Source organism: Ursus arctos, unplaced genomic scaffold (assembly GCF_023065955.2).
Source record: "Ursus arctos isolate Adak ecotype North America unplaced genomic scaffold, UrsArc2.0 scaffold_19, whole genome shotgun sequence".
NCBI classification, from domain to species: Eukaryota; Metazoa; Chordata; class Mammalia; order Carnivora; family Ursidae; genus Ursus; species Ursus arctos.
The window spans coordinates 51,798,636-51,823,442 of record NW_026622863.1 but is presented as its reverse complement, the minus strand read 5'-3'; the positions used below and the strand labels follow the sequence as shown (position 1 = coordinate 51,823,442).

Genomic DNA, 24,807 nt, shown 5'->3' with positions numbered 1-24,807 from the left:
GGAAATCCATATTCCATCTCCCTACACATCACTAAAGGCTAAAAAAAGTTATAGGTTCATAGACCTTTTAGGAGAAGGTTTAGCAAATCTGAGAAAAGATAGAATCAAACAGATCATTCACTGTTCTAGACCAATGTGCCTGACACTGTGAGGCTTTCATCTCCAAAATGTGATTTTTTTCATTCCTGAAAACATTGAGCTTGCTACTATCAACCTTAACAATAAAAAGCCAGGGTTTTTGTTTTGTTTTGTTTTTTTACAAGCACACTGAGTTTATTCTGGAATAACACTGGAATTTCAACTTGGGATAAGCACACTATGGCAAACCAGGACAATTCAAAGAGACAAAGGGAAGTCAGTTTTTATTAGGTCTTAGAAGATTGAGAAGGATAACTTTGAATAAAGTGTCCTTGAAACACAGGAGATTGAGTCATGGCAGTGTTTCATTGGCTGCATACCAAGGTTAGTGTGTCCTTGACTGGGCAAGGAGGGGCCATCCTTTCTTCTGTTAAAAGCAGGAGATTAAAATCCTCCCCAGGAAAGTGCCCTCCTTTGTCAAGATAAAAATTATCTTCCTTCCTCCTGCTGATCTGCAGTTCCTACCAGTGTGTACCCTGTGCTTCCTTAATCCATTTGCAATGAGTTCTCTCTTCCGATCTTCACACTACTTTAGAGAGATTTAAAAGAGGACATTTAGGGTACCAAAGAACGAAGCATTTCTACCAATAACCTAGCTTCTGGAAGGGAAGGTAGATACAATTAAATGTCCTTATAATCTGCAGCCTCCAAGAAGTTCCCAACCATCTTAATGTTAACACCTTGCTAGAGGGGAAAACAACCTTAACTTGACCATGGCAAGGCCTCTGGTATCCTGTGAATCTTCTTTAATATATGAAAGTATTTTCTCAACCTCCCTGTTTCCTTACCTCCCCCAACCCCAAAGTATATAATCAGCCACCCCTCACAACCCAGGGCAGCAGCTCTTTCTGCCCAAGGGTCCTGTCCCCGTGCTGTAATAAACCACCATTTTGCACCAAAGACGCCTCAAGAATTCTTTCTTGGTCGTCGGCTGCGTACTCCACCCCACTGAACCTCACCTAGATTCCACAACCTCATCAAAATGACAGGAAAATTGAAATGTCATGTTTATTCACTCTTCTACCAAATATGCATTGGGGTTTTCAGGAACTTTGGTAGATGCATGGGGGAAATACAGGCATAAGGCAAGCAATCCTGCCTTCACGTGGTGTTTTTTTAGGTTCAGGAAAACACAGGAACCACGAAAGCAGAAATACTAAGTTATATTGCATATTAGATTGTAGCAGGAGCAATGGAACAAGGCGAGGTGATTTTGCGAAAAGGGGATTGGATGGACTATCGCACTGGGCTGTAAGGAAGCCCTCCTTATAAGAGCACCACTGAACAAGAATGAGTCCTGCCAGTTTTAATTTTTATTAATTCTGTTAAAGACAAAGTGAGTTTCATTTAAATTTCAAAGAGCTTATTTCAGCAAACATGAAAACTGAAGGAGGGGAAGAGCTTTTGCCAACAAAAAAATGGAAGCAAAGCAAACAAGTTATATGATTGGCTATGGCTTAAGGAATTGCCTTATTTGGGAAAGCCTAGGTAGCTGTTTGTGATTGGGTGAATCACTGTTTGGGATTCTTTGGTTCCATGTCTTACCCTTGAGACTTTTAAAAGAATTTGCTGGAGGTTAGGTTTCAGTTTGCCTATGTAGGTGGTAGGGCATTGGAGCCTCGTGGGTCTAATGTCCTGCTTGTTGATTTCAGTTGGAAGCAAAAAAAGCAGGTGGAGAGTGACTTTGAGTGGGGTCTTCCACAGTGGAGACCCTGGGACTCCAGCCCTTTAAGCCTTTAGCGTGCTTGGCTCACCACAGTGACACTCAGTGGGTGTCCATGAGAACCTTTCACTCTGCTGCTCATCACAGTCCGAAGGTCTACAGCCTCCCTCTACTGGAGTCTGGAGGGAGGCAGCCTGGCCTTCCCTAAAGAACCTGTTTTCATGGTTTCATCTCTGCACTGACCTCTCCATCAGTTTCATCCCAACTCATGAGAAATGCTCATTCTCAGCCCACAAGACAGACCTACTGACTCAGGGACTTTGGGGGTAGCCACAGAATTGAGTGTTTTAAGAAGCCTCGGGTGAGATAGATACACAGTAAAACATTGCATCTGCTCGCTGTGCTTCCTGTGGACAGGGCACCTGATACTCTTCTGATTCACACCAATCTGCTCGACAGTGGCAGGATCTCATAACCTAGGCAGCAAAATTTATCAGCACACACTCGTTTCCTTCATTAAAAAAGGAAAGTCTAGAACATCGGATTTTCTGTTGTTTATTAACAGATACTACTCCTTTGTGAACACAGAAAATAAAAAGCCACTAATCACTCTGATGTGAACAAAGAAAAAGAGAAAAAATTAAAGTTCCTTACAACTTACACCCCACTGACAAGTACTTGGGACAGGCAGGGTGACCTTCTTCCAGGAACTCCACTCACTCAATTTCAGTATTTTCTAAAGGAAAAAGACAACCTTAGCTTGACCTTAGCCAGAACTCCAGGATCCTGTAAGTCTATTTACCATATGCATATCCCTTTGGAAGCTTCCTTTAGTTCTACCCATCCCCCCCCCCAGGTATACAAGAGCAATTATTCTCTAAACAAATAGCCCACAGATACACATCTGAAGGGTCTCAATTAAGGTTTTAGTAGATGACCTTGACCTGACAACAACTACCATCCGTGCAGCCACTATCCCTACTCCCTCCCAACTGGAAATAACATAATCAGTCACCTCTCACAACCCCAGTGCAGCTCTGACCACAGGTCCCGTGCCTGCGCTTTAATAACCCACCTTTGTCTCATGGAGACATCTCAAGAATTTTTTCCTGACGGTGTGATCCCTCACCCCGTTTCTTCTCTTTTCTTTTCTTTTCTTTTCTTTTCTTTTCAATATTTTATTTATTTGACAGAGAGCACAAGCAAGGGGAGTGGCAGGAAGAGGGAGAAGCAGGCAGAGGGAGAAGCAGGCTCCTCATTGAGCAAGGAGATGGATGCGGGGCTCCATCCCATTAAGGCAGATCCTTAACTGACTGAGCCACCAGGTGCCCCTCACCCCAACATTTCACATCAACTCTACCTCGTGCAGAAAAGCAATTATTTGCAGTATGGTATCCTTTTAAAATTGCTTAGGCACATGGAAGAGTTGCTGTGTGTGTATGAGGGGCTCTGTGTTCAAATATGTTCCTATGTTATCAAAACCCAAGTTTGTTTGCACACTGCTCCAAAAATGATACTCAAGAGACAAGTACTGACTGGAAAGATATATGAGCTTTAATCAGGAGACCAGCCACGTGGAGAGAAGGCGGGCCATTGTACAAAGGCCAACTCCAAAGTATCTGCCTCACCCAGGGGTTTTATTTTTTATTTTTTAAAGATTTTATTTATTTGAGAGAGAGTAAGCAAGAGAGAAAGAGAGAAAACAAGCTGGGGGAGAGGCAGAGGGAGAGAGAGAGAAACAGGCTCCCCACTGAGCAGGGAGCCTGATGCTGGGCTCATCGCAGGACCCTGGGATCATGAACTGAGCTGAAGGCAGACGCTTAACCAACTGAGCCACCCAGGTGCCCCACCCAGGGGTTTTTAGAGGAGTTTGGGGCAGTTAACCAGTAAAGGGCGTACAGTAGTCCTTAACACTTCTTGACTACATGCAGACTCTACGGTATTAGCTATAGATGCTATCACAGCACTGGGAGGTTGTACAAGGGGTCTGGTTCCTTAGTGCCTAGGGGTCATGCAAGAGGGTCTGTTCTGTTTTGTGTCATGCAGAATGCTCAGCTCTTTCTAGGAGAGAAAACATGACCTATAGATGAACAGAGAAAGGTTAATAAATCATAGAAGCTAAGGGTGCTTCTTTAACCTTAAGATTACTAGGTTGGCCCAAGGGCCCAGGGTGCCTCTACCCATACGTACTGTTTTTCTTAGTACTTAAAGAGGACCTTGGCTGCCCCTATTTTGACCTCAAACTTTCTAGTTGGATTCTTTTCACCTTGTCTATTGACTCAGATGGAAGACCTCGATGGCAAAGCATCCCCTGATAGGAAACAAAACTACCCCCTCAAGCACTTAGGATTGCCCTGAGCCACCAAGACCCTACCCATGATTGACTCCCGGACAATGATCTATTTGACTTTCACTGCCTACCTGCTTGTAGCCACCCACCCTTGGCCGATATTTTCCTTATGTAAACCTGAAACTACTTTTGTCTCTTTGGAGTATTCTTTGAGAGGTTAGTCTAGTGTCTTCTCTGCATTGGCCTTGCTGAGAGAGATTCCTTCCCTGTTCACCACCACCTCTTCCTCTGCCTTTGGATTTTTTTTTTTTTTTAAGATTTTATTTATTTATCTGACAGAGAGACAGACAGCCAGCGAGAGAGGGAACGCAGGCAGGGGGAGTGGGAGAGGAAGAAGCAGGCTCCCAGCGGAGGAGCCTGATGCGGGCCTCGATTCCACAACACCGGGATCACGCCCTGAGCTGAAGGCAGACACTTAACGACTGCGGCACCCAGGCGCCCCCTGCCTTTGGATTTTGTCACTAGGGAGCAGCCAAACCTAGTTTGTTTGGGACCCTCAGGTTAGGTGCTCTTGCATCCCTGTGCCCTGACAGTACAACAAAGTCATAATCAGTATGGGACAGGTGGTGCTTGGTAGGGATATATAGATAGGGGGCTCCATGATCAGGCTCACAGAAATCCACAAAATGTGGAGGTGTAAGGAAACCAGAGTTAAGGGAACATTCCAGACCACCCCGCCCCAGGTATCTGAGGGAGAAGTCTTACTTCTGACAGTCTCCTGTGATCAACAGAAAATAACCAAACCCTAAAAGAAGTAAGCCACTAAAGATGTTATCAGTAGTCCTTAATCAGAGGTGCTGCCAGTAGAGAAGTCAAAAAGATTTAAGTTCTCCGGTTGGCTTTCTACGAAAGACCAACCCTAAAAGCCCTTAGTGGCAACCCTGCTGGGACCCCTCTCACTCCTGAGAACTTTTTCTGTATTCTTGCTTAATAAACTTCTATCACTTTACTCACTCTCCCTCGTCCACAAGATCCATTCTTCGATTCTGTGAGACAAGAACCTCGCTCTACCGCTTCAATAATTTGTTGACCAACCTGCTCTCAGGTTTTTTTCCCTTAAGATTATCATGGACAATCTAATCCACCGAATTTAGTCCAGACTTCTACACCCCATCACCGCTAGGAGGCACCAGAGTGGCCATGCTGCTGTTGGAGGAAGGAAGGACTCACCCGTGTACTGTGCTGAGTCCCTGAGGGGCCTACCAGGTCTAGAATGGTCCTTAAGGCAATGCCTTAAGGATCAGCGGTGGGAACATAGGCTCCAGAGGAAGTATGGTAACTCAGCCCAGAGGCTCCTTCCTAAATCTTCTACCCAGGATGCTGACTCCCTCCAGGTGTCTTCTCTGTCCCTGAGCCACCCCTGCCCTCCTGTCTGGTGCCAAGGTCCTCGGGAGACCCTACCCCGATCTCCACATGCTCAGCCCCTTTCTCACTGACTCCCCAAGATGCCATCGTGCTCACACTAGGGTCCGGAGAAGAAAAGGCCTCTGCAGTTCCAATACTAGCACCAGACCTGGGTATACTCTTCATTGTGAGTGAAGATGTACCCCTTCTGGCCTTCCTTTTTCCCCCTTTCTTCCTCTCCTTTCCTCTCTCTTCCCTTTTTTTCTTCCTTTCTCTCTTCCTCTCTTTCTTCCTCTCCTCTTCCCTTTTCTTCTTTTTTCTTCCTTCCCTCTCCTCTCCCCTTTCTCTTTCTCCCTCCCTTCCCTCTCTTTCCCTTTCTTTCCTCTTCCTTCCTTTCCCTCCCTTTCCTTTTTTCCCCTTCCTTCCTCTTTTCTTTTTTCTCTCTCCCTCCCTCCCTTCCTCTCTCCTTTTCTCTCCCTTACTTCTTCTTTTTACTTTCTTCGTCCCTCCCTTTCTTCCTTTTCTTTTCTTCCTTCTTTTCTTGAAAAATAAAAACACTAGTAACTTAAATGAATTTATTTTCACCCATTGGCATTACAGCCCACACATTAAAGGCAGTCTTAAAGAGATTTACACTGGCTGTCTCCCTCTCCTCCCCTCTCTTGCACAGCTGGCAATAGTCAGTGCCAAACTTCTAGAGTCCCAGAACTAGTGCACCATAAGTGATATGGCTCCCTGCGGTAGTCACTAAGCTCTAGGTGAGGGGAGCTGAGACCTGTCAGAGCCCAGGTGGCAGCTTCAGGCTGAACTGGGAAACCTGACCTTCCTGTGCATCTCCCAGCCTGAAACTACAAAGGATCTTTCTGACATGCAAGCCCTTGAGTGGAAGGGCTGCCCCTTGGCATGGAGGCTGAAAGTGGATCAGGTCAAAAGGGATAGTTCAAATGAAAGGCCAAAGTCACCACCTAGAAGTAACATCAAAAACTGCACCAACACTGATCCCAGATCTATTCTGAGACAGGCCCTGCCCTACCTGGCTCCCAGTCCTTTCAGGATAGGAAGTGGCCAGAAATGACCCCAGCATTCACCCCCTCCCCAGGCCCAGCAGGCTTCCCCTGAGACAACTGTCTGGAAACACAGCCCAAGGCTGTGGTGAGATGCACAGAATGTAGACTCCTTTGGGGACCAGCAGTCAACTATTAAAAAAAGAAAAGGAAGGAGACTGGTGGCTCAGTTGGTTAAGTGTCTGCCTTTGGCTCAGGTATGATCACAGGGCCTTGAGATCTAGACCCCCATCTGGATCCCTGCTCAGCAGAGTCCCTGCTTCTCCCTCTGCCACTGCCCCCACTTGTGCTGTCAAATAAATAAATAAATAAATAAATCAAATCAAATCAAATCAAATCAAATCAAATCTTAAAGAGAGAGAGAGAAGGAAATAAATCACATGGAGGATGGCACTCCAGGGTGAGTTCTTTCAATGTACTGGGTGGGATGGGAGAAAGCAACTCTGAACCTGGTGGGTGTGCCTAACAACGTTGTCACTATCAGGGTGAGGCCAGACAGATTTTTAGTCACTCATCAGGGTGTTCAGGGACGTCCCTCCCCTCTGGCCTGTTGGGATTAGTCTCCTGCCTTTGGGGCTCCTGCAGACCTCCAGCCAGCTCACAGCTCCCACAGTGAACAGTTTTCTACCAAACACCCATATATAGTTATTCAGCACCTTTTCTGAGAATATCCCACTCTCACAATGGGAGAATTTACACTCTGGAAACTGGCAAACACTACAGAGCAGGGATGGATTTTGTTTTTCTGAATGCCTGGACTTAAGAAAATGATGACATAATGGAATGAATGAATGTACCCTAGACTTAAACATGTGAGGTGTTTTGGTCCATGACAATGGGTAGGCCACAAAAATCTGAGGTAGTTAATGAAGTAATAGCCTTTTAGTATTACCATGACACCATAGAGAAAAATGTCACACCGTGTGCAAATGAGGAAAATTCCAACGTGTACCTTTGTTGTATGCATGTCTTATTTGTAATTGAAAAGGGAACTAGCCATTATTCACATCAAAGAAAATAGGCAAATGATACGAACAGAAAATGTACCACATGGGGCGCCTAGGTGGCTCAGTCGTTAAGCGGCTGCCTTTGGCTCAGGGCGTGATCCCAGGGTCCTGGGATTGAGCCTCACATCAGGCTCCTTCCCTGGGAGCCTGCTTCTTCCTCTCCCACTCGCCCTGCTTGTGTTCCCTCTCTCGCTGGCTGTCTCTATCTCTGTCAAATAAATAAATAAAATCTTTAAAGAAAAAAAAAAAAAGAAAAGAAAATGTACCACAAAAGACACACAGGTGGTAAAGAAACACATGAAACAATGATGAAAGCATAGCACTACACATGTATTAAAAGGGCTGACATTAAAGGCTGGTCCTATCAAGTATTGTCAAGGACTGAAGATACTGCAACTCTCACATATGCCTGGTGGGAATGCAATGGTGAACAGTTTAGATGCCATTTTGGCCCTTTCATGAAAATGTTAACACTCACCTCCTCTGTTAAACCTATAATTCATAAGGAATTATAATGAAACTATATAGAGGGATTCCTCTGTGAAAGTGAAACACTGGCAATAACCCAAGTGCTCCGAACAGATGAAGAGATCAATCGTGGTATACATCCAGAAAACAGTACTGTTGACTGAAAGGGACATATATGTAAAAACGACCTCAGAGCTGAATGACGAAAGTAAAAAGGTGAGAGGGGTGTCTGGGTGGCTCAGTCAGTTAAGCATCTGCTTTCAGCCCAGGTTGTGATCTCAGGGTGCTGGGATAGAGGCCAACATCAGGCTCCCTGCTCAGCAGGGAGTCTGCTTCTCCCTCTGCCCCTCCCCCAGCCCATGCTAATAAATAAATAAATAAAATCTTTAAAAAAAAAGGGTGAGAAGTCCAGCTTGAGGAAGAATGGTTTAAATTTTTATTTTTTTATTTTATTTTTTTTTAAAGATTTTATTTATTTATTCATTCGACAGAGATAGAGACAGCCAGCAAGAGAGGGAACACAAGCAGGGGGAGTGGGAGAGGAAGAAGCAGGCTCATAGCGGAAGAGCCTGATGTGGGGCTCGATCCCATAACACCAGGATCACGCCCTGAGCCAAAGGCAGACGCTTAACCGCTGTGCCACCCAGGCGCCCCGGTTTAATTTTTTTTTAAAGATTTTATTTATCAATTTGTCAGAGAAACAGAGAGCAAAGCAGGCAGAGGGAGAAGCAGGCTCCCCACTGAGCAAGGAGCACAAAGCAGGATTAGATCCCAGGACCCTGGGATCATGACCTGAGCCAAAGGCAGACGCTTAACCAACTGAGCCACCCAGGCATCTCAAGGAATGGGTTATTTAAGGACTTCTGAACAGAAGCAAGACTTGGGCAACCTTAACAGAAGTAGGACTCCACAACACCACCGCAAGTCCTGCTTTTATAGCCCTAGAGGCTGGGGTGTACCTGGGAGACAAGCTGGGAGGAGGATGGTTCAGAACAGGTGTCTGCCATAGCTGTATATGATACTAAGAAGAATGCTGGCTAAGCAGGGTCACAGTTACATCCCTGGACTATGAAATCTGTTTTTGTCCTTTTCTGGCCTGCACCACAATGGCCTTGGCATGTAAGCAACACAGAGGATAGAAGAATTCAGAGACTTTTGGATTATTTTGACAATGTGTCTCTAAAAGCACAGAATTTCTGTGCACATTGATACTTCCCAGTCACTACAACATCTGTGGATACACACCACATAGGTGGCCGATGTCTCCTCTACTCCCTAATTACCCAATCTCCTAGATTACCAATTACAGTTCCCCCGCCCCTGTGGTGTTACAAGTGAATACTGCACATCAGGTCACATGGCTCCTTTGAAGGACCTGAGGTAGAGATTCCACTAACAGTGCCTGGCATCCTGTGCTATCAGCTGTGGACAAGCAAAATATTGTTGTTGTTTCCACAAGCACTGGAGATGGTCTCAACTGCTCCCTCTTCAGGGTGACCTCTCAGCACACAAAACTTGTTGGCATCCAGACCACAAAAGCCAGATATGGATCCTAGGAGGCTGTATTAGCTAGAAGTGATATAACACGGTACACAAACTAGGTGATTAGACAACAGAAATTTATTTTCCCACAAATCTGGAGTCTAGAAATTGGACATAAGATGTCAGCAGGGTTAATTTCTTCTCAGGTCTCCCTCCTTGGCTTGTAGATGAAGATTCCCAGTCTTCACAGTCATCCATGTGTGCTTGTACCCTCGTCTCTTCTTATCATGAAGCCAGCCACATTGCCTAATAGTCCCTCCTAATAACCCATTTCAACTTCACAATCTCTTTGAAGATGTTATGTCTAACTATAGCCACAGTGTGAGGCTCTGGGGGTTATAACTTCAGAATATGAATTGTGGGTGCACATTCAGCCCATCAGTTAGGTTTTAGAGTTAATGCAAATTAAGGCCCAGGCTGGAGAAGAGTAATGTTGTACGTATGGAGGTTATTACCCTCTCTGGGACACAATAAATTTGGAATGCAATGAAATCTGTTCACTCCTACGTGTGGGCAGAGCCCAATTCTGCTTTCAAACCACTCCTTACAGTGAACACAACACCTAAGATTACAGACAATTAAATTTAAAAAAACATATTAATGCATAAACCAGAGCAAAAGTGGCATTCAATTCCTGTTACTGACTTGGAAGCTGCAAAGATTGATCAGAAGCATTGTAAGACCAACAAATCCCTAAGAGATTTAGTCTTCTTGTGCAAGTAACCCCCCAGAACATAGATCAGGTACTAACGGTCAACACTGGGTCACACACATGACCAAAATCAGAAATGAAGAGGTTCAATTACCCGTAATTTCCATCAGCACATAACAAAGGAGAGGTCAGCATCATTAAGCATATTGGGTGGTGACTGATATAAGTTACTGAGGCCATCCGGGTGGCAGAGATGAAATGACTTCTGCCATGGATTCTGGCAGTGACTTCTAGCAATAACTTCAGACACATCAGAACATGATACACACCTTCTGAATTTTTCCCAAAAGGCTGAACTTATGGAAAGTAACTCCACTCTAGACACTCAGGTGAACAAAGTTCAATTCAGGAAGTTGGCTGCCTCAAAAAGATCCTTCTCCAGTGTAAATACACTAAAGAAAGAAATATTACCTTCTACGTTATTTTAACTCTTTCTGCAGTGTGAACTCTCAAGTGTGGAATGCATACAGATAACTGGCTAAAGGAATTGTGTCATTCACCTACTCATGAGGCCTCGCTCCAAGGTTAATTCAGATTTTTATGAAACTAACTTTGAATCATCTCCCAAGACATCACCTGCTACTCCTACTGCATTACAGCATAGGGATTGAACATGTCAATTTTAATGAACATAAACATTCAGTTCCTAATATTGCCCATAAGGACTCTATTGTGTATTTCCTCAGGTTGAAGGAGACTGAAGATTTAGCTGAAAGATTCCCCACAACAACAGCACCCCTAAGGCCTGTTGCCACTGTGAACTTTGTGATGATAACTGAGAGCACCATGACTGAAAAAAGATTTCCCACATTCACTGCAAGCAAAAGACCTTTCTCCTGTATGAAGTCTCTGGTGTTTTATGAATGTCGACTTACACTTCCAAGATTTCCCACATTCATTACACTTATAAGGCTTTTCACCAGAGTGAACCTTTACATGTACATTGAGGCTATTTCTTCTGACGAAGGACTTGCCACATTCACTGCATTCATAAGGTCTTTCCCGAGAGTGAACTCTCTGATGAGAACGAAGGACAGAACGAGCGGTGAAAGATTTCCCACACTGACTGCACTCATAAGGCCTTTCTCCAGTGTGAAGTCTCTGGTGATCACGGAGGACAGAACTAGTGGTAAAAGATTTCCCACATTCACTACAATCATAAGGACTTATTCCAAGGTGACTCTGACGATGATACCGGAGGGCACAGCTATGACTAAAAGACTTCCCACATTCACTGCACAGATAAGGCTTTTCTCCTGTGTGAATTCTCTGGTGTTGAATGAACGTTGACTTATAGTTCAAAGATTTCCCACATTCATTACATTTATAGGGTCTTTCACCTGAGTGAACCTTGACGTGTACATTGAGGCTATTTCTGTGGAGGAAGAACTTGCCACATTCACTACACTCATAAGGCCTTTCTCCAGTATGCACTCTTCCGTGAGAACGGAGGGCAGAACTAGAGGTAAAAGATTTTCCACATTCACTGCATTCATAAGGCCTTTCTCCCGTGTGTACTCTCTGGTGAGAACGAAGGACAGAAGTAGCAGAAAAAGATTTCCCACATTCGCTGCACTCATAAGGTCTTTCTCCTGTGTGAATTCTCTGGTGTTGAATGAATGTTGACTTACACTTCAATGATTTCCCACACTCATTACACTTATAAGGCTTTTCACCTGAGTGAACCTTCAGGTGCACACTCAGGCTATTTCTTCGGACAAAGGACTTGCCACATTCACTGCATTCATAAGGTCTCTCTCCACTGTGAACTCTGTGGTGATAATGGAGGGCAGAACTTGTGGTAAAAGATTTCCCACATTCACTGCACTCATAAGGCCTTTCTCCAGTATGAAGTCTCTGGTGATCACGGAGGACAGAACTAGTCGTAAAAGTTTTCCCACATTCACTGCACTCATAAGGCCTTTCTCCAGTGTGAACTCTCTGGTGAGAATGAAGCACAGAACTAGTGATAAAAGACTTCCCACATTCACTGCACTCATAAGGCCTTTCTCCTGTATGAATTCTCTGGTGTTTAATCAGTGATGACTTACACTTCAAAGATTTCCCACATTCATTACATTTATAAGGCCTTTCACCTGAGTGAACCTTTCTGTGTACCTTGAGGATATTTCTTCGGACAAAGGACTTGCCACATTCGCTACACTGGTAAGGTCTCTCTCCTGTGTGAATTCTCTGATGATACCGTAGGTCAGTCCTAGAGATAAAGGATTTCCCACATTCACTGCACTCATAAGGCCTCTCTCCTGTGTGAATTCTCTGGTGTTTAATGAATGTTGACTTAAACTTAAATGATTTCCCACATTCGTTACACTTGTAAGGTCTTTCACCTGAGTGAACCTTTATGTGTACATTCAGAGTATTTCTTCGGAGAAAGGACTTGCCACATTCACTGCATTCGTAAGGCCTTTCTCCTGTGTGAATTCTCTGGTGCTTGACGAATCCTGACTTACATTTCAAACACTTCCCACACTCGTTACACTTATAAGGCCTTTCACCTGAGTGAAGCTTTAGGTGTACTTTGAGGCTATTTCTTCGGAGAAAGGACTTGCCACATTCACTGCACTCATAAGGCCTTTCTCCAGTGTGAAGTCTCTGGTGAGAACGGAGGACAGAACTACTCGTAAAACATTTCCCACAATCACTGCACTCATAAGGTCTTTCCTCTGTGTGAGATCTCTGATGATAACGGAGGGTAGACATAGAGGGAAAAGATTTTGCACAGCCACGACACTTATAAAACCTTTCCCCAGGTTGAACCCTATGGGCAATCAACACTGAGCTACAGCTAACAGATTTTGCGCATCTACTGCAAAAATATCTCTTCACTCCATTGTGCGATCGCTGGGGATGAATAAAGACAGATTTGTGGCCTAAGGATTTCCCACATTTGCTGCACGTGTACTGCCTGGATCCACTGTGACTCTTTCCATGTTCATTCAGGGTTGATCTTTGCCTAAGGGATTTTCCACATTGGCCAAACTCGTATCTTTCTCCAGTATGGTATCTCTGGTGTATAGCAAATAAGGATTTGTACCTGAAAGTTTTCCCACATTCACTGCACACAAAGGACTGTCTTCGAAAGTGGACACCCTGGTCCTGAGTATCTGTGTGTTTGGGACCAAAGGCATTCTTACATTTTCCCCAAGTATCAAGACTTTTCCTGCACTGGAAGATTTCATTTGGCTTCTCCTCAGTATGAGTGACCTCTGGCTGCAGATGCCCGGAGCCAGAGAGGAAGTCCTTCTGAACTTCTCCACAGGTAAAGGGCTTTCCTGAACCATGGAATCCCCAGCTCTTCACCACAGAGGCCCTGTCCACACGGCTTCTGCAGGGTTTTGCTCCCAGGTGCTGTTCCTGCTGCGGCTGAGACTTTGCACTGCAATAAAATCGTTTCCCACACGCCCCACACCTCAACAGTTTCTGGCTGTTTCCTTTTCCCTGGTGCTCAGCCAAGTGGAAAATGTCTCTCAAGACTGGACCACACATCTCACAGGGGTGGGTCTTCCGGGAAGACACAGCTGCCGTGGGCGTCCCGGCCTGTGACGTGCCTACAGTAGTGCTCTGTGCAAAGGGTGCCTCCTCACCCTCTGCTCCACAGCAGCAACCTGAAGGCAAAGAAACGCTGGTGAAATTCGTGTTCACTATCGCGAGGGGCTGAGCCCATCACACGCATGCACCCGATTCATCTAGGCAGGAGTGTACAACATGCTTTTCCACACAAAGGAGATGGAATTCAACTGAAGGAGTGGTCGCCGTGCTTTACTGGGTCCAACTGGTCAAGTATTGTGGAGAGCACTCTAGAAGGACAAAAACCTAGGGTATGACGCAAGGAAGGGAACCAGGGTCTACAACTTGTTCTCTGACCAAAGGTTTGTGTAGGACCATTTCTGCTATTGATATTAGGCTCAGGAGAGGCTGCGGGAATATCCAATCCCTAGAAATTTGCTTTTGTTCAAGGTAGTTTAAGGGCATGTGAATAGCTCATGGTAAAACTTTCAGGAGTGAATGTCGGACTACCTGGAAAAAGCAGTGAGAGATATCGGCAAGACGTGGAGATTCGAGAAGCATTTATTACCCCTAAACTGGGTATCATGGAACCACCAAACAGTAGAATTCAGAAGTCCACAAACTGTCAACAGTAAAGAAGGAAAGACAGAAGTGGGGTGTGGCCATAGCAATGGGACCAAACTCAGGTTGAAAAAACAAAGGTGCCCAGTATGATCTCAACACAGTGCGATACCACACCTTTCCCAGCTGCCGTCCACCAGAAACAGGCTCCCCATGAGATCACCTGGTTACTTCTGGAGCATGTCCATGCTATGATACACAAAGGACTCTTCCCTGTAAGCCCTCCTGAGCAACTACAGGGTACCAGGACGATACCAATACTGTAGGAAAACAGGCCAAGTGAACCGCCAGCACTGTCCTACAGCGACTCAGGACACAACAAAGAAAAACATCCTATGTGACTGATGTCAGCAGGATGGTAGAAAAGCAGAAATCATCCCTCACCCCAACAAAAGAAATCAATTCTACAGCTGTCTATGAGTGGCTTAGCCTGGAAGTGCTCAAGGGCCCATTAACACTGACTAGAACACAGCAGACCATAAAAGAGGGCACAAGCACACAGAAAAGTCGGCTGGAGACTCCACTGGCAGAGCCGTGTGTGATGGGTGGGAAATAAGGGCTGGGGCTATCTCTGCCAGCCACAGGGTGGGTGCGACTACAGTCCCCGCTCAGCAGAGCCTCCAGCTTCCTGCTCCACAGAGGACACCGGCATCTTTTGCCATCGAGTTAACCAATGTCTGAAGCCAAAGCAATTTGAGAAAGAAGATCAAGCTGAAGGCAGCACACCTGTCATTTCAAACTAAATTACAAAGCTATAGTTTTTAAAACAATAGGGTACTGGCATAGAAACAGACCAGTGGAATGGAATAAAGAGCCCAGAAGCAAAGCTACACATGTATGGACGACTAATCTTTGACAATGAGGCCAAGAATCAACACTGGGGAAAGAATAACCTCTTTCATGCTGCTGTGAACTCAATATCCAAATGAAAAACCAGGGATCCTGGATCCCTATCTTCCAGCACTGAAGGAAATGAACTTAAAATTGACTAATGACTTAGAGATACGATCTCAAACCCTGAAATTCCTAGAAAAACATAGGGAAAAGCCTCCTTAACCTTACTCCTGACAGTGATTTTTTGAAAAGGACATCTAAAGCATACACAACAAAAGCAAAAACTAACAAACACCACCATACCACATTGAAAAGTTGCGCCAGAGGCGATGAAACACGCGAGACAGTGAAAAGGATGTACAAGTGACTAACACGTGCTCACAATCACGAATCCTCCGGGAGATGAAAACCAAAACCACAAGACATCACCTCCTACCTGTTACAATGGCTATTACCAAAGGACAAGAGGCAACAGGTTGGTCAGGATGTGCAGAAAAAAATAACATGTGAATACTGCTGCTGGGAATGTAAGCGGGGAATTCACTATGGAAAATATTAGGAGACCCACCAAAAACTGAAAATAAAACTACCATATAGTCCACCACGGCCATTTCTAGTATGTATCCGAAGGAAACAAATCAGTATCTCCACAACGTATCTGAACATGAGTATCCGCTGCAGTATTGCTCACATAGCCAATACACGGAAACATCAGTAAGTCTGTGAGTGTTTATACTGACAAACGGGGGGCACGTGGCCTACTCAGTCCACAGAGCATGCAACTCTTGATCTCAGGGTAGTGGATTTAAGCCCCATACTGGGTACGGACTCTATATGAAAAGAGAGAGAGAGAGAGAGAGAATAAAAAAACAAACTGTAACTAAATAGAGAAATAAATAAATAAAGTGACAAAGAACATTTAGTACACACACAACATGCAGGAATATTCAGCCATAAACACGAAGGCAACACTACAATGACCACGAAACAGACGAATCTGAGAAACACCATGCTAAGTCAAATGAGCCACACAGCAAAACACAAACCCTGTACGTGGATACAGGGTACAAACCCACTTATGTGGATACTTATTAAGACAAGAAGTCAGTCAAACTTAGAGAAACAGAAAGTAGAATGCCAGAAGCTATAAACTGAGGGAAATGGGGAGCTGCTGGTCAGGGGTACACACTAACATTTACAAGGTAAGTCCTGAGGATCTAATATACAGCATGTTGACTGCAGTTGATAATATTCTATCGTACGCTTGAAATTTGCTATTGGAGTAGATACTAAGCTTTCGAACCACCAATAACAAAAAACGTAATTATGTCAAGCGATGTTGTGTTCAATGGGTTCATTTTGTCAATAATTTCATATGTAAGGGCACCTGGGTGGCCAGTCAGTTAAGCGTTCAACTCTTGGTTTCGGCCCATGTCTTGATGTCTGGGTGGAGAGACCAAGCCCTGCCTCAGGATCCGAGCTCAGGGCAGAGTCACCATGGGTTTCTCTCTCCCTCTCCTCTTCCCCTTGGCTTGCGCGCGCTCTCTCTCTCTCAAATAAATAAATAAATCTAAAAAAAGTTTCCTAATGTGTATCAAATCGTTATGCACTCTAATTTCAATAATATAATTTTATTTGTCAATCATACCTCAACAAAGCGCATGGGAGGGGGGCAGGTGGTAAAGATGTAAACACTACAAAAAGAACCATACAGGACAGTCTTGAGAAGTAACCCATGGTCCACTTAAGTAGTAAACATGACAATGCACAGCAAGGCACAAGGAAACGTCACCTACATGAAGGGTTCAAAACCCGGGCCACAGAAATGGCAAGGATCTGAACACACGACCAAGCCAAGAAGAGGGCAAGCAAGGTGCACTCCATCAGCCTCACTGCATGACTACTGACCTCCAATCTTACCCTATCAAGGCTACGCATGGAGGGTGCTGGGGCTGCAGGCCTGAGAAAAGGACACACCAACAAATCAGTTAGCGACAACATCGACTACCCAGAAAGCTGGGGAAGCGAGCAGTGCCCACAGTCCACACGAGAGAAAGACAAACCATCCCCTGGAAAATGGAGGAGGGGGACGCCGAATACAGAGTCTAGTCCAGGTCAATGGGAACAGTGAGGGACTTACCCAGCGAGGATATAAGGGTAAAGTTCTCCAGCATCACATGGTGGTACAGCCGTCTCTGAGCCTCATCAAGAAGCCTCCATTCCTTCCAGGAGAAGTACACGGCAACGTCCTCAAAGGTCACACCACACTACCATGAAAGGAAAAGTTGGCAGCCTGAGCATTATTTCTGACAACCCACAATCCAACCCCCACACATCCACCCGGTCTCCCCTGCCACCCCAGCTCCCCACCTCAGAATAAATACCAGGTCCCCGTGCCTCTAATGCTGCTCTCCTCTCACCTTCCCATCAACCACTGTGTTCAGTCCACAGCAGTAACAGGCAGGGGGACACACAGATGCAATCTAAGCTCTCGGTTTGGCCTGCAAGGTCCCATTCCTACCCCATGATATTCCCGGGGAGTCTCCCAGACTGTGCCCTCAAGACAGACAATTATAGGCCCTGCTCTGCCAGAAAGCCTTCAATACCAGGGCTCTGAGGCCCTTAGCTCACACTTCCTCTCCATGTGTACAGGATTCTGTAGACTGTACCTCTCTCACATCTTCAGACCCCACAGATGAACTCCACACCTTCCTGCTCCACACCGAAGGATTCTCCCTTGACTCACACTTGTACTTGTCACATGACACCCAAGGGATGTTTGACAAACTCAAACAGGTTCCAGTCCCAGTACTTTCATGGATCCCAATTGAGGGAAAGCCTCAAATGCTACTTAGAAGCCCTCCTCACCTCCCTGTAATTCTTCCTTCCGTAACAGACACTCCCAAGCACTGTTCACTTACGACACTCACGGACCCTCTTCTATATCTGTGCTGTCCATACTGTCCCTCAACAATCAGAAGGCACCACTTTCCACTGAACCTTTGTGAAAACCCCAGCGTGAAAGGTCTCCTTGCCCAGCACAGTGAATCACAAATGACAACTGCCCCAGACCTATTCCAGCAGCAAGACTTTGAAACACTCCAAACACTATAAAAACTCATCCCAAATTTCTGTTCAAACCCTACACCACCGAATAAAGAGCATCCCCAGACTCTCAAATGCTCCTGGGCAGGGGGCACCGGCATGCCTCAGTGGGTTAAGGGTCTGACTCCTGCTCTTAGCTCAGGTTTTGATCAGCATCCTGAGTTCAAGCCCCATGTTAGACTCTACACTGGGCGTGGAGACTACTGGGGGGGGGGGGAAACAACCACCTCCTAGGTGTCCTAGCTATCTCTTGTCCCATCATTCCATGCAAGGCTTGTCCATGTATCTGCCAGATCATTCTTTCTCCTTCACCACCTGTGTTGGCAATGCCCAGCCAATCCAACCAGGTGCTGAACAAGAGAACCACTCGAGCACACTTTACCGAGACCCTCCAACCTATACTAATAGCATTGCCAGGATACTCTGCATTCCCTTCCTAAATGTGATCCAAATCTCCACCCTGGTCTACACAATAGCCATCGTTTTTCTAACTCTCCATCCTGAATCTTTCCCCCAGTTTTCCAAAATTTCCTGTCCAGCTGCCCACCTTCTGCTATCACCCACACTTCTCTGAAACGTCAGAGATCGTGAACAATGTCAAAACAACTTAGGTATCCCCATGCACAATCAACCTACTGATAACTTCCATCCGGATGATGGGAGCTTCCATCTCTTTGGCTGCTAGGACCTGTGAAAACTGAGAATGGGAAACCTCACCGAAATGGAGGCAGAGGTTGCAGCTGGGAGACTGCTCAGACACTAGTACCATGATGAACTGCAGTTCCACGAGGAACAGACGGACTTGACCTTATACTGCCACAGTACCTCACTACCCCTGACCCAAAAAGACAGGCTTTCCTGATCACCCCACCCAACAGCTCACCCAATGGGAAGCCACGGTTCTTCGAACTCCCAGTTTACTCCAATGGACTTGGAGTCTGTAACAGCCTTCAAAACTTTGCCCTCTTCCCCTTAAGAAATCCTACCTCTCCTTTGTACTCCTGTCCTACTGTTTGGCCTAAGCTTGTGTGTTCTGAATTGCAGTTTCTTTCATTCCCAAATAAACCCATTTTTTGTGGGTAAAATAACTGCCCGTTTTTGTTTCACGTTTAAGGTTCAGACACCAAAAGCCCTGGGGTTTTCCCTGACTCCCCCCTTTCTCTTGTCATCTGCAACACCCACAATTTGGTTTAGCTCTTCTCAAAAATGGACCATAATTCAACCAATTCTCCAACAGCCACAGTGGTCATTCTACTCCAACTCTAACACTGAAGCGCCCCGGTGACTCAGTCCCTTGAGGGCCCCACTCTTGGGTTTTGGTTCAGGTGAGGATCACCGCATGTAGCCCGAGTTGGTCTCCTCTCTCAGCCGGCGTCGGCTGGGATTCTCTACCTCTCCTACCCCCCGACGCGCGCATACTCTCTCCAGGTCAAATAAATAAAATAGCTTTTAAAAAATAAGTAAATAACATCCACTTTGCAACTCCCTCCTCCTGCGCTCCCTGCCTCCTCGCTCACCCCCGCCGCGGGTTCTCGTCTCTGCGGCCGGGGAAAGCCTATTGACACCTGGCTTAGACCACCTCTCGTTACCGCCATGACACACGGACTGTTCAGGCAGCGAGGGGACAGGCCTCGCTGGCCGCGCCGCACCTTACTCCTGACAGAAGGCAGGGAGACGTGCTGTTCCCCGCTGGGGGCGCAGACCGCCTCCAGCCTCTGCCCCAGCCGGCCCCTCAGCCCCGAGCCCGCTCCCGCAGCCAGCACGCCGGCGCTCACACACGGGCCCCCGCCCGCCGGCGCCTCCCTGTCCCGGACACCGGGGCCTGGGCCGCAGGGACGCGAGCAGGTGCCCCGCGCTCGGGCCTTTCGGGTCTGGGTGGGGGGACGGCGGGGAGGGCGGGGAGGCGAGCGTTTACCTGAGTCGGGTCCCCGGGCGCGGCCGCCGCCATCGGACTCGGTGGGCGGAGCGAGGCCGGGAGCTGAGGGAGGGGAGCGGACACACGAATCATCAGTCTTTGTCTAGGCCCCGGTGCGCCGCCCGTCGGGAGACGTCGCTGATCCTCGGAACTCAGTGTCTGCCTTGGAGGGAAGACCCTCCCGTCACGTTCCCGATTAGTCACATTTCCGAAATCGCGTTCCCCACCATTGCAGATAAACAAACGGAAAAAGAAGGCGAACGCCGCAATCGGCCGGAAGTCCCGCCCCCGGGGGATGCGCTCTCTTAGCATTGCCGTGTCCTGTTCCCGCATTGGCTCCTCGCTGGGTCCTGGGTACGGAGGCCGGTCCGGGGGGTGTGGCTCCCCGAGCTCCAGCGGTCTCAGAAAGGGGTCCTCCACCCCGGAGTTCCTGAGCTTTGATACGTGGCGCCCTGAGGGCTGCTGAAAAGTGCTGCTTGTACCAGAGGGACCGGCTTAGTTCCTTGTTAAGTGCGGAGAAGAGCCATACTTTCAGATTCCATGAAGGCCAGTCATCCTTAAAAGGAGAAAACTATTATTTGATACTCACAAATCCCTTAGCTGAGGTAAATGACAAATCATTCCTTGAAGCACTTCTGAAAAAAATGAGTCTCTGTGTACCTGGAGAGTTGTTGTGCATTAACTGCTTGCTCCCGGAAGCGCGTTAGTTTCGTAGTTTGTTATGAACTTAGAAAACTTCCTGTTAATTAATAAAAAATCAACACAGTACATTCTAAAGGGCTTTTGGCTTTACTCATCGATCTGTGAATTGGCTAGCCCCCCATCTAGCAAGTAGAGGACAGCTCCAAAGCGCTAGAGAAAGTAAACGTTTTTAAAGGTTGGACAAAAACATCATAAACAGAAAAAAAGATTATATCAGATGAGGTCATGTTATGTAGGGACAAAAGACTCATTTCTTTGCGGTGTGGAGAGGGCCCATCCATGTAGATTAACCTTTGGTGCTGACCAGCATAGTCCTGACTGTGCAGTGAAAACTGAATTTCTGGGGAGGTAAGTGCAATGAGCTTCCGTATAATGCCCTGCTTTGGTGAATCGGCCTAGCAGAAGTGACTCCATTGGGGGCCTGTGGTTTCATTTTTACATCCCATACAGGTCCCATCCCATCGCATCCCATGCCAGGGAAGAAGGACAAGGGATGGTAGGCCATCCTGAATGATGTGGTCAGTGACACGGTCACCCTGGGGTTCCACACTAAACCTCTCTGCCTGTATAATGATTGCATCCCATCTATGAAGGAACACTTTTATCCGTATATTTCTTACCCTATATTCTCAGATGTACTTAATCCCTTTTAGGAATCTAACATCATCCCATAGTGCAACTAAACCGATGCTATTTTTGGTACCGAAAACATGGTGCCATTTTCAGTTGGAGCAAGTGTGCAAAGGGAGAATCTGAACCCTGAAATAAAGGGTTATCTGAACCCAATGATCCCATCTTCTTGCGGGGAAGTGATTCTTCTTTCTTCAGGCACTGGCAGTAGTGTCACTTTAGGAATTGAAATTATCTCAGACAACTGGTGAAATGCACATTTTAGAAAGCAGTTTCTAACCTTTATCCAGTTATTTAAAGACAATGGTAGAAATAGCTATGGGGAAACCCACATTCCATCTCCCTACACATAAAGGGCTAAGAAAACATTATGACCTCAGAGAACTTTTATTTTTTTTTTTTAAGATTTTATTTATTTATTTGACAGAGACAGGGAAAGAGGGAACAGGAGGCAGGGAGCCCAATGCAGATTTTGATCCCAGGACACTGGAAGCATGACCTGAGCCGAAGGTAGATGCTTAACAACTAAGCCACCCAGGAACCCCGACTTCAAAGCACTTTTAGAGAAGGCTCTAAGAAGTCTGAGAAAAGATCTAATGAACTTGAGCATGTGACTCTGCTAGACCAATATGCTTGGTCATTGTGAGGGCTTTTATCTCCAAAATGTAACTTTTTTTATTCCTGAAAACATTGACCAATGCTACCGTCATCCTTAAAAATAAATACCCACCTAATTTACTAGCAAACTGAGTTTATTCAGGAATTAACAGAGGAATTTCAACTAGGAAAAGTACACTAGGGCCAATCACAGGAAAGTCTGAAGAAACAGAAGGAAAGTCATCTTTTATTAGGTTTTAGGAGAAGACTGGGGAGGTTTGCTTTCAATAAAAGTTCATCGAAGAACAAGAGTTTCCAGTTGTGACAGTTTTTCATTGGCTCTATGCCCTGGTTAGTGTGTGGTTTCTGGGGCAAGGAGCATTCATTCTTCTTCTTGTTAAAAACAGGAGGATTAAATTTCTATTGTGAAAGTTTCCTCCCTTGTCAAGGTAAAAATAATCTTCCTTCTTCCTGCAAATTAACCATTCCTACCTCTGTGAGAGCTTCATTTTCCTTCATTTTATTTTTATTTTTCTAAATTTAAATTCAATTAACATGTAGTGTATTATTAGTTTCAGTATTAGAGTTCAGTGATTCATCAGTCTTATATAACACCCAGTGTTCATTACATCACGTGCCCTCCTTTTTAATGTCCATCACCCAGTTACCCCCATCCCCCACCCCAGAAAGCTTTCATTTTAAATTCGGTTTCCTTTACTAATTTTCAGACTACCTTGGAGAGAGAAGTAAAGAGGACATTTAGGGTACCCATAAGAATTAAAATGAAAAGAAATTGATATGTCATGTGTATTCATTGTTCTCACAAATGTCCATTGACCACATACTGTTTCTTTAGGAACTTCTGGTAGATGCATGGGAGAAATGGAGGCACAAGACAAGTAGTCCTGCCTTCAAATGCCTTGTATTATGTGCACGGAAAACACAGGAAACATGAAAACAGAAATTCAAGTTTACATTCAATGTTAAAATGTGGCAGGTGGAATATAAACAAGGGGAGGTGATTTTGTGAGAAGAGAGTACTTGGTGTAATAATCCACTGGGCAGAAAGGAAGCCCTCATTAATAAGAGTACCATGAGCAAGCATGAGTCCTGTGGGTTTTCATTTTTATCAGTTCTGTTAAAAGATGAAGTGAGCTACGTGAAAATTTAGAAGAGCTTATTTGAGCAAACACCAAAACCATTCAGGCAACAAAAAACCAAACTAGGGAAAAGCCTAATCTAAAAAGGAAGACCATGAGGCGCCTGGGTGGCTCAGTGGGTTAAGTGGCTGCCTTCGGCTCAGGTCATGATCCCAGGGGCCTGGGATTGAGCCCCTGCATGGAGCCCCCGCATCAGGCTCCCTGCTCAATGGGAAGCCTGCTTCTCCCTCTCCCTCTGCCTGCCCCACTCCCCCTGCTTCTGCTTGCTGTCTCTCTCTGCCAAATAAATAAATAAAAACTTAAAAACAGGGGGGGGGGGGAGACCAAAAAGTGAAACAACCAAAGAAATTATATGATTGGCTATAGTTTAAGCAATTGTCTTATTTGGGAAACATGAATTGGCTCTGGTTTTGTTTTTTTGTTTTTGTTTTTAGAGAGCCCACGAGGCAGGGGGAGAGGAGCAAAGGGAGAGGAAGAGAGAGCATCTTAACCAGGCTCCATGCCTAATGCAGGATAGGTCTTAAGACCCTGAGCTCATGACCTCTACCAAAATCAAGAGTCATACACTTAACCGAATTAGCCACCTGTGGGCCCCTTGCTTTTTTTAAATTTTATTTTATTTATTTATTTATTTTTAAATTTTAACTAGGCTCCATGCTCGGGGTGAAGTCCAGCATAGTTCGCTGTGTGTGATTGGATGTTTTTATGTTTTGATTTCTTACCATTGAGGCATTTATAAATGTTGGGTTTCAGTTGCCTACGTAGCTGGTAGGACACCGGAGCCACAGGCATGAAGTGGCCTCTTTGTCGATTTACAGTTCCACGCAAAAGAGGCAGGTGGCTAGGTGGCTTCCGTGGACTCTTCTGCAGTAGAAACCCTGGGACTCCAGCCCCTTAAGCCTTTACCCTGCTTGGCTCATTGCAGAGACACTCAGCGGTGTCCATGAGAACCCTTTGCTCTGCTGCTCATCACAGTCTGTAGGTCTACAGACTCCTCGTCCTGGAGTCTGGAGGGAGGCAGCCTGGCCTTCCCTAAAAAAACCTGTTTTCCAGTTTCATCTCTGAACTGACCTCTCCATTAGCTTTACCTCAGCTCATTAAAAATGCTCATTCTCAGCCCACATCCCAGACCTATTCACTCAGACACTATAGCGGTAGCCCAGGAGTCAGTTTGTTAAGACATCTCTTGGTAAGAGAGACACACAGTTGAACGTTCCATGCTCTCCTTGTGTTCTGAAGGCAGGCACCTGATATTCTTGTGATTGACACAAATCTCCTCTATATATAGTTGCAAGATTTCAGAATACAAGCTGCATAATTTATGAATGTACGTTTGCTTCATCCATTAAAAAAGTAATGTCTAAAGGAGTGCCTGAATGGCTCAGTTGGTTACACATCCGACTTCCACTCAGGTCATGCATGATCTT

At 45.7% G+C, this 24,807-nt stretch overlaps 1 protein-coding gene across 2 annotated transcripts; it reads right to left on the bottom strand.

Moving 5' to 3' along the window:
* Window positions 1–9,636: 9,636 nt before the first annotated feature.
* LOC113250021 (zinc finger protein 418-like) lies at window positions 9,637–20,582 on the bottom strand. Of its 2 annotated transcripts, XM_048223711.2 has the most exons (3): window positions 20,292–20,582; window positions 17,412–17,538; window positions 9,637–13,914 (listed from the first exon to the last, which is right to left on the bottom strand). In XM_048223711.2, exons 1-3 carry the CDS (start codon window positions 20,382–20,384, stop codon window positions 11,027–11,029), a joined length of 3,108 nt encoding a protein of 1,035 aa, XP_048079668.2. In that variant the 5' UTR covers window positions 20,385–20,582; the 3' UTR covers window positions 9,637–11,026. The 2 variants fall into 2 exon arrangements, with proteins under 2 accessions (XP_048079668.2, XP_048079669.2); XM_048223712.2 differs by lacking the exons at window positions 17,412–17,538; window positions 20,292–20,582 and adding an exon at window positions 17,068–17,164.
* Window positions 20,583–24,807: the final 4,225 nt, after the last annotated feature.

What these genes read in the sequence shown, in the direction of transcription:
- LOC113250021 (XM_048223711.2), bottom strand. Translation starts at nt 20,384, where the DNA reads ATGATTCGTGTGTCCGCTCCCCTCCCTCAGCTCCCGGCCTCGCTCCGC. An exon ending in CGCCCGGGGACCCGACTCAG is followed by an intron (nt 17,539 to 20,291) that starts GTAAACGCTCGC and finishes CTTTCATGGTAG; the next exon opens with TGTGGTGTGACCTTTGAGGA. An exon ending in TACCCTTATATCCTCGCTGG is followed by an intron (nt 13,915 to 17,411) that starts GTAAGTCCCTCA and finishes CTTTGCCTTCAG; the next exon opens with GTTGCTGCTGTGGAGCAGAG.